Source organism: Furipterus horrens, unplaced genomic scaffold, assembly GCF_987537825.1.
Source record: "Furipterus horrens unplaced genomic scaffold, mFurHor1.1.pri manual_scaffold_15, whole genome shotgun sequence".
Lineage (NCBI taxonomy): Eukaryota > Metazoa > Chordata > Mammalia > Chiroptera > Furipteridae > Furipterus > Furipterus horrens.
The window spans coordinates 11,433,417-11,450,660 of NW_028327185.1; the positions used below are offsets into that span (position 1 = coordinate 11,433,417).

Below are 17,244 nucleotides of genomic sequence, written 5' to 3' on the forward strand. Positions count from 1 at the left end.
CATTTTGGAAATCCTCCACCCCAAATGGAAGTTATCAGCATCTCTATTTTAGGATAAGGTTAACTTTTCATACCCAAATCCTTACTACATGGTTACAAAATCAAGTGGCAGCTAAATAAAATGTTGAATTATGTGGTTCTATGGAACCCACATAAACCCAAGGAAATATTTGTGAAGGGCATTTTGAGTATCACAGAAGCAGGCATCTTTAATACTAACACCAAGTATTATGGTTTCCTATATGGCCGTCTTCTACTAAGGTTGTGGGTGTGTTCTCACCATAATTTATTGATTTTTATTTCTAAATAGAAATGTTATTTTGTTTCTTAATTGTCCCAGCATAGTTTCTTACATGTCCTAGCATAGAGGCCTAAGACTGAATTTGAGGCTCATGTGAAGATTGGTGATGTTTCCAAGATTAATGTGATGAGCTTTAAAACATGACAGTTCAATGTCAGCAGGTATCTGTAAGCATAGTCTATGCTTCTGCTTCCTCCAAACAGCAAAAGAGATTAAACTGGTGTTAAGAAAATTCAATGATGCATCATCTTTTTGTCTTAAGTTTTCCCTGATTTTAAAAATAATATGTTCAAGTTAGAGAATAGAAATTACCCATAATCTTGTCACCCAACTAAATGCTATTAATGTTTCAGTATATTTCTAATTTTTAATTTAATTTTTTCAAAGTAATGCATGTGTAGTTTAAAAACCCAAGTGTCCAAGAGCAAGGAAAGCCTATGTCCACACGAAAACTGACACCTGAGTGTTCCACAGCAACATATTCACAGACCCACAGCCCACATCATACTCAGTGGGCAAAAACTAAAAGCATTGTCATTGAGATTGGAAACAAGGCAGGGATGTCTGCTTTCACTACTCTTATTCAACATGGTGCCGGAAGTCCTGACCACAGCAATCAGACAAGAAGAAGAAATAAAAGGCATCCAAATTAGAAAGGAAGAAGTAAAACTGTCATTATTTGCAGTTGACATAAACTATATATAGAGAACCCTAGAGATTCCACCAAAAACCTACTAGAACTGATAAATGAATTCAGTAAATTAGCAGAATACAAAATAAATATCCAGAAATCAGTTTCACTTATATATACCAATTAGAAAGGGAAACTAAGAAAAACGATATCCAATTGCATAAAAAAAATAACCCTAGCAATAAATTTAACCAAGGAGATAAAAGATTTTGTACTTGGAAAATTAAAAGACACTGAAGAAAGAAACTGAAGAGACATAAATAAATAGAAGCATATACTGTGCTCATGGATGGGAAGAATTAACATCATTAAAATGTCCATATTACCTAAAGCAACTTATACATTCAACACAATTCCTATCAAAATACCAATGATGTTTTCAACAGAACTAGAATAATCCATTAATTTATATAGAAACACACACACACACACACACAAAGCCACAGCAATCTTGAGAAAGAAGAACAAAATTGAAGGTATGCTACTTGATATCAAATTATACTACAAGGCTGTAGTAATACAGCACGTTATTGACATAAAAACAGACACATAGATACATGGAACAGGATAGAGAGACCAAAAGTAAACCCAAACCTATATGGTCAATTAATCTATGACAAAGGAGGCAAGAACATACAACGGGGTAAAGACAATCTATTCAATAAACGTTGGGAAAATTGGAGAGCTATGTTCAGAAAAATGAAACAAGACCACCTTCTTACACTGTATACAAGAACTCAAAAATGGATTAAAGACTTAAATGTTATACTTGAAACCATAAAACTCCTAGAAGAAAACACAAGCAGTAAAATCTCAGACATTCCTCTTAGCAATATTTCTTCTGCTATATCTCCTCAGGCAAGGAAAAATAAATGGGACCACAATGAACTAAAAAGTTCTGCACAGCAAAGGAAGCCATCAACAAAATGAAAAGACAGTCTACTGAATGGGAGACCCCATAATTCTTCCATGATATATCTGATAAGGGGTTAGTATCCAAAATTTACAAAGAACTCATACAACTCAATACCAAAATAACAATCCAATTAAGAAATGGGCAGAGGATCTGAATAGACACTTCTCCAAAGAGGACATACAGATGACCAAAGGACATATGAAAAGATGCTCAATGTCACTAGCCATCAGAGAAATACAAATTAAAACCACAATGAGATATCACCTCATACCTGTCAGAATGACTATCATCAATAAATCAACAAACAACAAGTGCTGGTGAGGATGCGGAGAAAAGGGAACCCTGGTGCCCTGTTGGTGGGAATGCAGACCGGTGCAGCCGCTGTGGAAAGCAGTATGGAGGTTCCTCCAAAAATTAAAAATGAATCTGCCTTATGATCCAGCAATTGCACTTCTGGGTATAAATATGAAGACCCCAAAGCACTCATTCAAGAGATTGCATGCACCCCTATGTTTACTGAAGCATTATTTACAATAGCCAAGTTATGGAAGCAACCTAGTACCTTTCAATACATGAGCAGATAAAAAAGCAGTGGCACATACATACAATGGAATATTACTCAGCGATAAAAAGGCGTGGAATCTTACCGTTTGCGGCAGCATGGATGGACCTAGAGGGTATTATGCTGAGTGAAATAAGTCAGTCAGAGAAAGACAAGTATTATGTGACTTCACTTACATGTGGAGTCTAAAGAACAAAATAAACAAGCAAAATAGAAACACACTCATAGACACAGAGAGTGGACTGATAGTTGCCAGAGGGGAGGGGAGTTGGGGGACTGGGTGACAAGGGTAGAGAGAGTGAGAAGCACAAATTGGTGGTTACAAACCAGTAACAGGGATGGAAAGTACAGCGTAGGTAATATAGCCAATAATATTGTAATAACTATGTGTGGTGCCAGGTGGGTACTGGAAATATTGGGGGGAACACTGTAAAGTACATGACTGTCTAACTACTATGCTGTACACCTGAAACTACTACAGAATAATATTGAATATAAACTAATTCAAAAATAAAATTTAAATTAAAAAAAGAATCTTAGGGCCTTTTCTCTAGATTAGAGCCATTCTGGCTCCCCCAATCTCTTATTTAAGAGTGTAAGCTTGGCTACCAATATCCCCAAACCATGGTCGGGTGAAGACCAGTTTTCTTTACATGTCAGATTGGAGAGTCAGCCCTAAAGGACCAACTTTTCCTGTTTCCAGTTCAGACTGAGACTGACACACACACAGTTTTGCATTTTTTAAAAATTTGTATTAAGAATTTCCTTCATACCATTAAAATGATTTGAGAATCTATTACATGTGAAATAGAGGTTTACTCCACTTAATGTTAGCTTTTCCCTTTGTTGACCATTTATATTGGTCCCATGTTACTTCTTTTTTTCAAAGATGACAGTTTCAAGAGAATCTTAATTTACTTTAGACTCTTCTCCCTGCAGGTGACATTCAGTATGCTGGAAATTTACAACGAGCAGGTAATAGTGATTCTACTTTCTGACACACAAACCTGAGACACTCTGCAACTTAATAAACACCAGGGTCTCCTGCCCTACAGATAATAGCCTGGCACGGACCCGCCCTGAGCTCCCTCTCCAGCTTCGTTTCATGTCCCATAATCTCCACCCCCTCCATGTGGCAGCCACGTAGTCCTGTTCCTCCTTTTTAGAACATGTCACCTTCGTCTATCTGTCCTTTCTCTGCCCTTTGAGAGACCATCGAACTTCAAGATCCAGCTCAAACGCCAGCTCCTCTAACAACCTGAGGCAGCTGACCTCAGTCAGGGTGTCGTGGTCCTGAGGTTGGCAAACTTAATCTTCAAAGGGCCCGATGGTTAATACTGGGTTGGCCAAATGTTTGTCTAGTATTTTGCATACGATGGTTCTACTAGTGCTTAGTTATCTTTAACTTCATTCCAAACAATTTTGTTAGATTGTATTGTGACAGCTGTTATATCAGCGTGCATTTAAAAAACTTATCAAAATTGGCGCATTTTTAGTAGCCATTTTAATATTGAAGATGGAAGAAAATTCAGAACATTTTTGGCATATTATGCTTTATTATTTCAAGCAAGGAAAAAGCACAACTAAAATGAAAAAAAAAAGGAGTTGTGCAGCGTGTGGAGAGGCTGCTGTGACTGATTGTCAGGAGCGGTTTGCGAGGTTCTGTGCTGGAGCCCTTGCTGGACGATGCTCTGCAGAAGGGGAGACCAGCTGAAGTGGATAGCAATCAAATCAAGGCATTAATTGAGAACAACCAGTGTTATACCACACAGGAGATAGCCAACACACTCAAAATATCCAAATCAGTAAACGTTATTGGTGAAAATGAAAAATATGTCTTTTCTTGTATGGAAAAAACCATACAGACATTTTGGCCAACACAATATTTTAGGTTTTGAGGGCTGCCACTCACCTCTGCCCTCGGGGCACCAGAGCAGCCACCAATGGATAGGAAAGTGACTGGGCGCAGCTGTGTATCGATAATACTTTGTTTATGGGAGTTGGAGTGCTCAGTATTTGAAAGTAATAAAACTGAGTTTCTAAAAAATAATTATGCTTCTGACAGTTTCACTAACTGAAACTGTTTGCCATTTCCCTATTTTTTATTTAAATTATGAGGTCGTCTAGTACCTACAGAAATTTAACCCGCATTTATTCATCCATGAGTATTTGTTGAGCACCTAATATACTCTAGGCAGAGCCTTTCTAAAGGCAAAGTAAACAGCAATCCCTGCCTTCCTGGCATTGGCATGTTTCAATCCTTTTCCCCTACAGGTAAGAGATTTGCTGTCTCGAACCAAGAAGGCCGGAGGACTAAGAGTAAGGGAGGACACGCAGCTGGGCTTTTACGTGGACGGCCTGAAGTCGGTGCCCTGTGAGAACTACGCACAGATTGAAAGGCTGATGGAACAAGGAACAAAAGTGAGGACCACCGCGTCGACCAGCGTGAACGCCAGCAGCAGCAGGTCTCACATGGTCGTCACCCTTCAGTTCAAGCAGGTGAGGGCCGAGCGAGAGCCACTGCCCCCACCCCCTCTCACCTGTGATGCCACCACATCTGTCCCCTAAGCCGCAGCACTAGGAACAGAATGATAACGAATGAAGGGTGTCCCGCTCTGACCAGGAACAGTGGGGAAACGCTGGACTACGTGTGACTTCATATCCCAGCTCCTGAGTCTCAGTTCCTGTTCCCTAAGACGAGATGAAGAACCCCCCTCACAGGAGCGAGGGAGGCATAAAGAACATACTGCATTTTAAAGAAATTTCTGTGAATTTCTAACTACTATGCCCTTCGTTTGACCATGTTAGGAACATTCATAAGCTTTGTAAATGGTTTGCCCAATTTTTTTACCCTGATATTTTAAAAGCAAGAGAAGAAATTGGCTGAAACAAAATGAGTATAAAGATCTATGGAGATCTAGAGCCATCCGGTTTATTGGCGTCCGTGATAACAACACAGCTTATTGCACACCAGGCACGGGCAGGACCCTTACCTCTGTTATCTCTCACTCTCAGGACACCCCAGCAATGTGCTGTGAACCCTGTTTTATACCTGAGCAAGTCACAGCTCGGAAAAGTGGGCATTTGCTCCCAGGCAGGGGACCCATTAGCGTTCTCAAAGCCACGCTTTCTCCACTACACGGCCACACCACAGCAAACAGTTAACTTCCCTGCAGATTTCACAGTATTTTATACTTAAAATACTTATTAACCGTAGACATACTAGAGCAATAATTGGCATCTCATATATCCCTAGAAATAATAGTCTTGCAGAACTGGGACGGGGCACTTCAGATACTTGGGACTGGCAATGTATTATTGTAAAATGTCATTGTAACTTGTAAGTTTTATTATATCTTTTTTGAGTGTGAAATAGAATTAGAGAAAAATCCTGTAAAATGTAAACCACACCGGCCTCCTGGGTCGCCTGCTTCCACTCTCCCAGCATGACGTGTGCTGCCTTCCTGCAGGTCTTCCCGGACAGGGGCCTCACCAAACAGTCCTGTATTAATCTGGTGGATTTAGCGGGAAGTGAAAGGCAGAAATCTTCAGGATCCGAAGGAGACAGACTGAGGGAAGGATCGCGGGTTAACTTAAGCTTAACCAATTTAGGAAATGTTATCAGGTAAATAATCAGTGGATAGGTATTTATTTGTGCCATAAAAATGACCTCAGATCATAAGTCTTAGTCCATGACTCACTGTAATCATTGGCTGGTCCTCCTGAATATTTTATTTTAAACTAGTTAATTGCTTTTTAATAAAATGAACACTAATAAAACCACCACTCAACCCAATAAAGAGTTGGTATTCCTTTCCTATGCTTTCCTTGGAGGTAACCACCATCTTGAATTTTATGTTTTCTCTGTCTCTCTCTCTCTGTCCCTCCCTCCCTTCTTTCATCCTTGTTTTATCACATGAATATTATTATTTAGTAGACTCATTCTTTAACTTTATTAAGAGGATTATAAAATATTGTCTTCTGGGTCTTGCTTTTTTAAGTTAAGGTATAAATGGCACATAGTAAAGTGAACAGATTTTAAATGTTCATTTTAATGAATCTATATGTGTAAATCTATGTAATTATTACCCATATTAAGATACAGAATATTTCTTAAATCAGCAAACAAGTGCTGGTGAGGACGTGGAGAAAAGCAAACCCTGGTGCGCAGTGGGTGGGAACGCGGACTGCAGCAGCCGCTGCGGACAGCAGTATAAAGGCTCCTCAAGAAATTAAAAATGGAACTGCCTTATGACCCAGCAATTCCACTTCTGGGAATATATCCGAAGAAATCCAAAACACTAATTTGAAGGAATATATGCACCCCTGTGCTCATTGCAGCGTTATTTACAAAAGCCAAGCCACGGAAGCGGTCCAAGTGCCCATGAGTAGTTAAGCGGGTAAAAGGCTGTGGACACTTACACAACGGAACACCTCTCAGCTTACAAAAAAGAACGAGATCTTACAGCTCTTGACAGCATGGGTGGGCCTGGAGGGTATTACGCCAAGTGAGATGGCAGAGGAAGACAAATAGCATATGATTTCACTTGCACGTGGGACCTAAAGATCAGTATAAATGGACAGAATTGAAGCAGATTCATAGATACAGGCTGGCTACCCAGCGTCAGCATCTTCTTAGACGGGGTCTCAATGATTGGCTGTTGTTTAGTCATGTCTCAGATCTACAGGGTCAAGGAGGGATGTGAGACTCCTCTCTCTTACTTATTCCCAGGGAGGCAGAGTTCTTTTTTTTTTTTTTAAAAAGATGTTATTTTTTTAGAGAGGGGGGAAGGGAGGGAGAAAGAGAGGAAGAGAGACATTAATGTGAGGCTGCCTCTCGCATAACACCAGCTGGGGACCTTGCCCATAACCCAGGCATGTGCCCTGCCTTGACTGGGAATCGAACCAGTGACCCTTTGGTTCGCAGGCCCACACTCAGTCCACTGAGCCCCACCAGCCAAGGCCAAAGTCCTCCTTGAGACATGTTCTTAACATGTTGTTTTGTGTCTTCTGCTCTTTTCAGTGCTCTGGCTGACGCAGCTGTGGGGAGGAGAGTCTTGCACGTTCCCTACAGAGACTCGGTTCTCACCAAACTGCTCCAGTCGGCTCTGGGCGGGAACAGCAGGACCACTCTGGTGAGTGGCTTCCTTCAGCCTTTTAGACGATCTAGCTACTCTTGTTGTTAGTTATTCTCCATGCACCACGGACCTAGCGCTCTGCATTTGCACCACACATAAGTACGGAGCTCTTTCCACTGGAGTGTTCAAAGGCTCTTTCCACATTGCTCATTTTAATTTTTTATTCTTTTCTGTAGTTTTCAGGTTCTCTACAGGGCATATGTATGACTTTTATTATCAGGAAAATCTAATCAATTTTAAAAACAACGACGTCTTATTATTCTAAATCAGCAGTCACTTCATGGCAAGACTGGAAATTATCTGGACTGTCAGACACGCAGCAGATGTTCACTCTGGAGAGTCGCTGAGTCCTGTCATCTCAGCAAACACCCCAGACTCATTACTGAGTGTTGGCCGAGTGGGTGCAATGAGGAGTGGTGAAAATTAGGGGGCAGGGAGTGTCAGAACTGGCAAACTCGGCCTCCAGCCCTGTCCTAGCCTCTCAGCGGCTGCTCTGGTTGGGAGAGACGTTCTCACACTGGGACCTGTAAACAGGCCTCTCTCTCCAAAATGCACCGGAAAACATATCTCCATTCATCATTTAATCTTGCCTACCTACTTTAAAATACTTCATTTTAAAGTTTCTCTGGTTGCCAGCTCCCATGGGCCTCCATGGGACATCCCCCAAGCACCCGGAATGAAGGATGGCCCATACGATGCCCTCCGAATGCTAGGCTACAAGAATGAGCCCAACCGGTCTGGGCAGGTACGTGCAGAGTCACGTGACAGCGAGGATGCCTGCCACAGCTGCGCGATGAGGCCCTGACTGAGGCTTTACACCCACCACTTTACCAAAACACGTGGTGGGCGGGAGGTCCCGGGCCATCTCAGGAGGCAAACAGAAAAGAGCAATCACAGAGCCAACGTCCCAGCTCTAGACTCTCTAGGGCTCCAATCCCAGTTTCAGCACTCTTATCTTAGAACCCCATTTTTTTCATTCCCAGAGTAGAGATAACAGGATCCACTTGAACATACAGGTGGTCTGTGACTTACAACTGTTCAGCTTATGATTTTCCGACTTCACGAAGGTGCAAAAGCAACACACAGGCAGCGGAATCCATGCTTCAGGTTACGAGTTTTGCCCTTTTCCCAGGGGGACTCTCTCGTGAAGCTGGGCGGGGAGCCACGGCACCCCGCCAGCCCCGCAGTCACGGAGGGGCACAACCACGGCACTGCGTCGCTCGCATTTTTCTGCATATTGTGCTTTGTGTTCTCGCGTCCCATCATGTTTACCAAATGCCTGCCTGTGTCTCCCGCTTCCGGAGAGAAGGGGAGAATGAAGGCAATGACTCATGAGATGGAACTCAAGACACCTGCCCAACGCGAGCTCATGCCATGTTCCAAGCACGTTGAAGCCAGGCTGGGCTGCGCTGGGGTGCTGGGTAGGTTGGGGGTATGAGGTGCATCACCGACTAAGAGTGGGTTTGTCAGGACGTGAGCCCATCACACGCCCAGCAGCGTCTGTGTTGCTGTGATAGATGAGGTGTATAAAGGCACAAGCCTTAAAGGCTGCAAAGCTAAGCGACGGATTCTTCACCCGGCTCCTGTGCTCCGGATCAGGGCCTCCAGATCACAGACTGCATGTCCCCACGCAGACACCCCCATCCCTCCTGTTCGCCCTCAGTGACCCTGCTCACCTCCAGTTCTTCTAAGTATTTTCTCATTTGAATTCTAGAACAATTAATCCAAAGGCAATAGCCAGACTTGAAGCCCTACACGTCTCTACCCAGTCACAAGCCACTTCCATTGGTCTCTGGAATGCTGATGTTCAACTGTCATGTAAACCCTGAGTAAATCTGCGGGGACTCAGCACCGAGGGCAGTGGAGTGAGGGGTCCGCAGCACAGGTGTTCATGTTAATCAGGGCTGCTTCCCATCCCAGCTCCGCCAGCTGTTATCTGGGTGCCTGGGCACAGTGCTTTTCTCTAAGCCTTGGTTTTCTGAGTGGTAAAGTTTGAACAATACAGTAAGTTACAAGATGTCCTGTGGACGTTACTATATAAGATCAACGATACCAACAACCTCCTACATTAAAAAAAAAAAAAAAACCTGGAAGGGATTTTTTTTTTTTTTTTTTTTTTTTACAGATAGCAGCCATAAGTCCAGCTGACATATGCTATGAAGAAACTTTATCAACATTAAGATATGCTGAAAGGTACATTTATGAATATTTATTACCCATAAGTTCTAAATCGGGTAAACTCTTCTAGCACCCCTGGTGGGCTGGCATTTTGGGAAGGGGTCCAGCAGAAGGCAGAGTGAGATGATTCATCAGGGAGGACTGAGAGGAGATAAAACAGGAGGGAATAGAGTGGGGGACTCAGGGCCCCCCTGTGCCTGTCATTCTGTCACCCCACTTCCAGATGGGGGAGGAACTCTGGGCTCACATCCACCAGAGGAAGCGTGGGTGCCAGTCCTGCAGTGGTCAGTTCTCTGTCTCCCTGTAGTTTCCTGCCAAATAGCATGGACTCTGGAATCACGTGGGGGTGAAAGGCTCCCACGCAGACCCTGGGAGAGCAGAGCATCCAGCGTGAGGGGAACGGGGCCTGAGCGTATGTGTCTGTTTGCACGTAAAAGGGCTAAAAAGGTCCAGAACAAAGCTGTGGTCAACACGGCGACCCTGATGGGAGAGTCGAGGACAGAGCACAGCGGACTGCTGCTCCGATGTGGGAACTCCAGCATGGCAGGTAAACTGAGTCAGAGGTCAATGCTGAGTCCAAGCCAGCAGCCAGAGGGTTCCCTGGGGGCCTTGTCCAGGACATTTTGGCCCTGACTTTGAAAAAGAAAACCATTTCATTTCAAGATAAATGTAGATTCACGGGCAGTTATAAGAAATTGTGTTTCTGCCCTTTTAAATGGTCATTTTAGTCTATTTTATTGCCATTTTTGAGTCAATGGTTTCTACTGGGACTCCTTCCTCACCAAAGCTGGACCAAGGCCACGTGATAATTATGCTGTTGCTGGCCTCCTGTTTTGTGATGTTTCAAGTGATGTGGGACGCTCAGGGAGCACTAGCCCCTCCTGGGGCAGCTGAGCCCTCGGCTGCGCATCAGTCACCCAGAGACTGGGCAGCAGGCGTCCCTCAAGGGCCGCAGGTGACTCCACTGTGCAATTAGTGAGAACCACAGCTGCGGGTCAAGGCGGGGCCTTCAGTTTGGAAGCATGCATAGAGCCTTATGCCCATTGGTAATTTAGAATAAGATAGATAAAAAGGCAAAATATAAAACACAGTAAAATTGGTAAAAGCGTTCAGCATTAAAACAGTGCTGCCATAGTCCAAAACCTCTTGTGCCCAGTGCTCCAGCCCAGTCACTGTCCTGCTCTGGGGACCTAGTCCACTCCCCAGAGCATGGCTCCCTTGCCCTACAGGGACCCTCTGGAAGTGGCAGTGCTACCGACATAGTCCTGCACACGCGGGCACGCCCCCCCTCACCCCCAACACCACACGCTGCTTCCACACCCAGCGCAGAGGGCAGGTCGACCCCACTGGGCACACCTCTGGGTCTCCGCATCCTGACTCACTAAGACTTTGGCCCCAACAAAGCGCTTGCTAAATTTGAGTGGGTGCCTATCCCGGTCCAGGCCGGCTGTGTTTGGTCACAGATCTCTGTACCATCAAAACCTCCACGTTGCTTGACCTAAATATAGCCTCTAATTCATTGTTCATAAGCACAGACACGGAACCCATGAAAAACGTAGGATGAATCCTTCTTCCTGAATCCCCCGGCCCTAGAGAAAGTCCCTGTAACCACGACTTCAAGCGAAATACTCTCACATGCCAACAGGAATGAGAAACAGAACGTGGAGCTTCATGCCTCCTCCTCCTCGGACCTCCTTGCTCTAGTTTCTGTTGAATTAAGAGGTGATAGAACTTTGCAGAACTTACCAAGGGATTTCTTCCTCACGTCTGCGCAGTTCAACCCCTGACTCCCGCCGAGAGTCCTGCGTCCTGTCCCGGAGCAGAACTTCCTGCAGCCTCCCCGTCCCCAGCCTCTTTTTGATTAACTACCCCCCCGCCCCCAGCGCAGCCGGCCTGTTTGCTGGCAGAACACGGGCTCGGGCCCCCGACTCATCAGCTCGCCTGGACGCACCTGCTGGCGCAGGCCCGGGAGGAATGGCAGCAGCACCACGTGGCCGTCGCCCAGGTGAGCTTCACGGCCTGGGAGCCCCCGTGGCCAGACACGCACTTCCATCTGTGCGGCTGTAGGGTGACTTCTAGTGAGCGTGTGACATGTGCGATGTGACACGGGACTCAGTAACATTCTCGGCAGAGTTAGGGGCGAGGGGGCGGGGTGTGAAAGGGAAGGAAGCACAGAGGCCTTGCTGCCTACGGATGAGGCTGAGGATCGAGTTCAAGGTTGTTGACAATCAAGAGTTTGGGGAGAATCTGAGGAAACTGAGTTGTCTTCCGGGACCACGTGCTGTGGCCCTGAACCACGCTGTCTATTCCGCACTCACAGATCCTAATGGGCCGCAATGTGAATTTCGTACATGGTGACCGGGCCCCTCTGCATTTCTCCCCCAGGAGCGGCAGATGCTGAAGACACTCCCTCACCTCCTCAACGTCAACGAGGACCCGCAGCTCACTGGGGTCCTCAAGTACTTCATTCAGGCCGGTACTTGCCCCCGGACCCCCTGGTCCTGTGCGTGCGTCCTACCCCGGAGCATGTTTCTTTTTTCTTTTGGTAAAATATACGTAACATAAAATTCACTGTGTTAACCATTTTTAGGGCTGTGGTTCGATGGCATTAAGCACATTCACGTGGCTGTGCAACCATCGCCCCATCCCTCTCCAGAACTTTCTCTTTTTCCTGAACTGAAACTCTGCCCCCATTAAACACTGCCTTGTGTCTGTCCTCCCCCTCAGCCCCCGGCAGCCACCACCCTTCTTTCTGTCTCTGTGAACTTGACAACGCTAGTTTCCTCCCGTAAGTGGGATATTACAGTATTTGTCCTTTTGTGTCTGGCTTATTTCACTTAGCATAACATCCTCAAGGTCCAATCATCCTGTAGCACATGCCAGAATTTCCTTCCTTTTCAAGACTGATTAATATTCCATCGCATGTATATACCACATGCAATGTTTTTCCATTCATCCACTGGAAAATGGCACCAGAATTATAACAACATCCAGCTTTCCCCGCCCCAGGCCTGTGAGCACCCAGGATGGGGGAGGGGTGCATGCAAGATGGTGGGGTGGGGGTGGGAGGAGGGGCCGGCCCCCAGGAGGTCCAGCCCTGGGCAGAAACAGTCCAGTGGCCAGGCTTCGGTGCATCTCCTAAGGCCCAGGCTCAACGGCTTCTTCCTCCAGAATTCTTAGGAAGAACGTGGAACTTCTAAAAAGTTAGGAATCCCTACCCCACAAAAAAAGACAGAAAGTACAATTATCTCAAAGGTAAGGTGATGCCCAAGTACCATTCTGATTAAAGATTCCAGTGATCCTATTGGAGAGGAAATGGCATTCCCCAAACATCAGACATGCTCACTTAAGGCCAAGTCCTGAAAAGGAGTTGAAAATAAGTTATACTCACTCTTCTCAGGTTCATGTGATGCCGGCCGGGCTGCTTCAAATGCCATCCCTCTTCAAGGCCTGGGGTAAGTCTGCACGAACTGTCTCCGTTCAGCCTTGTGGTGCTGTGGCCTCTCAGACCGGAGGGACTCTCCAGACTCACCTAGTCACTATAGGCCAGGCTGCAGGTCCCACCGGGCCACCGAGAGTGGGTCGCCACCAGCCCTTCCTCACCAGCCCCAGCTAGTGCTTGCAGACGCAGGCCTGGGAAGGCTTTCTCACCTCTCAGGGTAGCCCCTCCCACTGCACTTTGTTTCCTTGGCTCTGATCTTGGGACAAAAGGGGAAGTCAGTTGCAAGGCTCTGTATGACAATTCTTCACGAGATAATAGTAGATCCATCCAGGAAATAGAGAGTTAACAGGACGGGCCACTGCAGGTCTCCCATGGCCACTGCCCAAAGCAAAAGCATCCCTGGATCTCTGTGTCACAGCCTGAACCAGTGCACCCCGACTAGCAGGTGACCCCTCCCCAAAGATGCCCTCAGGGTTCCCTATGGGATCCCTGTGGCTGGTTTCATAAGCTCAGAGCTGCCTCCTGCCTCTGTGGCTTTTCTTTCTTGGGGGACCTCTGCCCCTTCCAGGACCACTGGCTCCTAGATTGCCCCCACATGTCTAGCCAATAAGCTTAATAGGCTCTTCCAGAGAGAGGCCTTACTGACCATCCCCCCCATCACATACTCCAGTCCCCCAGCCCTCCTGAGCCACAGCACGCGGGCCCTGAGGGGTGGAGGGTCACTACTGACTGAGGGGTGGGTTGGCACTGCCTCACCCTGCAGTGCCTGCTCCCAGGCCCCTTCTCCTGCTTCTTCCTGGGGGTCCCCTTGTGCCCCTTCCAGACCACTTCCTGTGCACACAGTTCTCTGAGTGGCTGAACTCCTTTCCTGCGGGATCCCTGGGCCCCAAGCAAACAAGGGCAATGGATGGACATGTATCTCAACATCCAGATCATTCCATGACAGCCAAGGAGTGGAGGAACATTCTAGAACAATTAGGAAGCAGGCCATTCGGGGCACACAGATGACATTCAGGGGCAGCTAATCTGACCACTCTGAGATCCAGCCCCAGATCTTATAACATACAAAGTCTGATCTGTATAATAAAGACTCAGATCTGAACTCCCCTGCTCTACGCAAGGCCCATTATGAGCACATTCCCAGGCCTCTCTTCTGAAACGTCTCTGTGTTATTTTCATTTCCCCCCCACTCAGTCCCACCAGCCTGGGGGACCCCGCGTCTGTGCGCAGCTGGCGCAGGTCCTGCTGATACGAGAATTGCTTGGTTGTCTCCCACCCATGAGTGCAGGGTCCCTTTGCACCCACTGCTCCATCTGCACCCGCAGGAGCCCCACAAACGCCGCAGGCCGCTCTTCGGAATCCTTCCTAAGTGTGCCAGTAAGAACAAACAACCTAAACTGTTAACTAAAATCATAATTCTTTTGGTCACTTAGACAAACTCTTGTCTGTTTAGAATTTCAGACAAACACGCTTCCTTCACAAATTCGGATGGTAAAGTGACAGTCACTCCGCACAGCAAATGCAAGGTCGTCGTTAACGGGGTGCCCATCACGACCAAGACAAAGCTGCAGCATTTGGTAAACTTCCCTGCCAGCCCACAGGATTTCCAAGGTCGGGCAGAAGAGCGCGCTGGAGTGGGGCTGCCAGGCCAGGGGCTGCTTCCACCTCTCGCAGAGGTGCCGTTGGGAGATCTGATATTAACTCACTGTGTGTTCTTGGGAAGCCACTTCCCTTCTCCGGGTCTCACCTACACAGCGGAGAGGGGTGAACAAATTAAATGGTCATCAAGACCCCACTCTAACATTTTAGACCTTTTAAAAGCCTGCCACTGAGCGGGACTGCGCAGCAACTGCAAACATCGGGCTCTCTCCATCTCCTCGCTGCAGTCCCGGCCCACCCGCGGGGTCCCCAGCAACCTCGGGGCTCCTCCAGCTTCCCCACAGCCCAGTCTCCTTTCCAATCCATTCTCCCCACTGCAGCCACAGGGCCTTTCAGACAAACAAATTGGATTAGGCCCCTCCTTTCTGGAAATCTCGGGTCACAGCCCTCTTAAGACACCTGGGTCAAGCGCCCGCATCTCCTGCCTCCACCTGCTCCCCTGGCTGCTCTGCAGGGCTTCCCTGGGGCAAACCCACACCCCTGGCCCTGTCCTGCAGCAGCCTTCTCCGCTGCCCCTAAACTTCCCCCCCTGGAAATCCCCCCTTAAACTGTGCACCTCAGAAGAGTTCCTCTCTCATCCTCAGCATGAATCAGGCCCCCTGCATACTCTGCAGAGTCCCGGAGGGGAGAGGCTGGGTCTGTCGGTCCCCACGGACTCCCAGAGTCCCCTGGAGAGTGAGTGCTCCGTGTGGAGTCAAGGAGGAAGTAAATGGACACACACACGCAACAGCAGATGTCGCCCTTCACCTCCTCATTGAGGGGTTTTGTCTCTCAGTTGGGGGTCCTCCTGGAGTGGGCTGACCTCACCTGCTCTGGTCTCTGGAGCCAGGGTCGCGGGAGGTCAGCACCCTCCCTGAGCTGACCCTGACCCTCTCCCCCCGCTAGGACCGCATTATTTTGGGATCCAGCAGTGCCTACCTCTACGTCGGGTTTCCTTCGGAGCGAGGTGGTGAGGACTTGAGCCGCTTTGATTATGACTTTTTCCAGCTGGAGAGAGCAGCCGCGGAGGGAGTGAGTGTGCACAAGCTTGGTGAGCGGCCCTGGGCCCGGCTTCCAGCATTTTCCACGTGCTGATCTGAAAGCAACTGCTTTCACTGTGGGCTCCCCTGCTTTTCTTAATATAGTCTTTTGTGCCAAACTACATAGTTGAGAAAGTTAGATATGATTTCCATACAAATAGGGAGTGAGCACATGTGAAAGACTTAATTCATTAACTTGTTTCTCTCGTGGCTGGGGGTAAAGATGGTTCAAAGGAATCCGAGGAGGGTGGCGTGTGCAGCCCACGGGGAAGTAACGCTGAAATGAGACAGCTAATGAATGGTCTTCGGGGCAATAACACTGCCCTGGACAGAAGTCATTTTAATTTGCCAGTCTTCTGTAAGCTGACATCTAACCGCTCCAAGTCCAGGCCCTAATCAGTCATTCTTCTGCCTTATTCCCCTGTTCTGACTGATTTTTCTCAACATCTCTCTCTGCCTGTGAAGCCTTCCTTCGGTGCTCACCACGTGATGCTCTCACCGGTGCCATCCCCACTGTGTCTTGGCCAGGAAACCAGCAGCTGCCCGTCAGTCTGTCCCTCAGTGTCAGACAGGTTCTGGCCTCGCTCCCTGCACGTCTCACAGGCAGCCCAGCCCAAAAGTGTCTGAAATAAACTCATGGTTTCCCACTCCCTCCAGGCCCAGGATGTCCCATCCTGGCAAACTGCGCAGGTCAGAAACCTTTCCCTTGCTTCTTCATCCTGTCTGCCTTTCTCTGTCCTCCTGGGCCACCAGTTCAGGGAAGCCACCACCTTCTCGGGCCTTCACAGTGTAGTCACCTCCTAACTTATCAGATCATAATACTTACAGGCAGAGAAATATCCATTAACGTCTCAGAGTCCCTAGAATAAAATTCAAACTCCTGCCGTGGCGTTGAAGGCCCTGTGTGATCCCCCGCTTGCTCTCCCTTCGACCACATTCACAGTCTCTCCTCACTTGGAACTTTACTGGCCTCCTTTCTGCTTCTCAGTCACCAAGCCCTTTTCTGCCTCAGGGCCTTTGCATTTGCTGCTTGTTTTTCATTGCAACTTTGGTTCCTTCTCACTATCATTTGGCTCAAATACCTCCTCAGAGAGATCGTCCCTTCTCTTAGATTTACCTAGCTACTTAAAAATTTATTTCCTTCATAACACTTATCACACTTGAAAATGATTCTATTAGTTACTCGATTCTTATCTATTATCCACATGAGAATGTAAGCTCTACTTTTAATTTTTTTCTCTTGTTAATCCATTCATTTATATCTTTCACTCAACAAGTATTTACTGGGCTCCTACTATGTGCTCCATGTGGTGCTAAGTCTTGGGGAGTCAGCAGTGAG

At 47.1% G+C, this 17,244-nt stretch overlaps 1 protein-coding gene across 1 annotated transcript in view; it reads left to right on the plus strand.

Moving 5' to 3' along the window:
* Positions 1 to 17,244, plus strand: part of LOC149992408 (kinesin-like protein KIF28P) — a 42,444-nt gene that overhangs the window by 11,940 nt on the left and 13,260 nt on the right. The window contains exons 4-14 of the mRNA XM_090263525.1: positions 3,409 to 3,444; positions 4,744 to 4,968; positions 5,940 to 6,094; positions 7,493 to 7,604; positions 9,733 to 9,800; positions 10,223 to 10,332; positions 11,669 to 11,790; positions 12,171 to 12,261; positions 13,186 to 13,240; positions 14,681 to 14,804; positions 15,772 to 15,916. Coding sequence (XP_090119651.1) covers positions 3,409 to 3,444; positions 4,744 to 4,968; positions 5,940 to 6,094; positions 7,493 to 7,604; positions 9,733 to 9,800; positions 10,223 to 10,332; positions 11,669 to 11,790; positions 12,171 to 12,261; positions 13,186 to 13,240; positions 14,681 to 14,804; positions 15,772 to 15,916 — 1,243 coding nt within the window. The remainder of the gene's footprint in view (positions 1 to 3,408; positions 3,445 to 4,743; positions 4,969 to 5,939; positions 6,095 to 7,492; positions 7,605 to 9,732; positions 9,801 to 10,222; positions 10,333 to 11,668; positions 11,791 to 12,170; positions 12,262 to 13,185; positions 13,241 to 14,680; positions 14,805 to 15,771; positions 15,917 to 17,244) is intronic.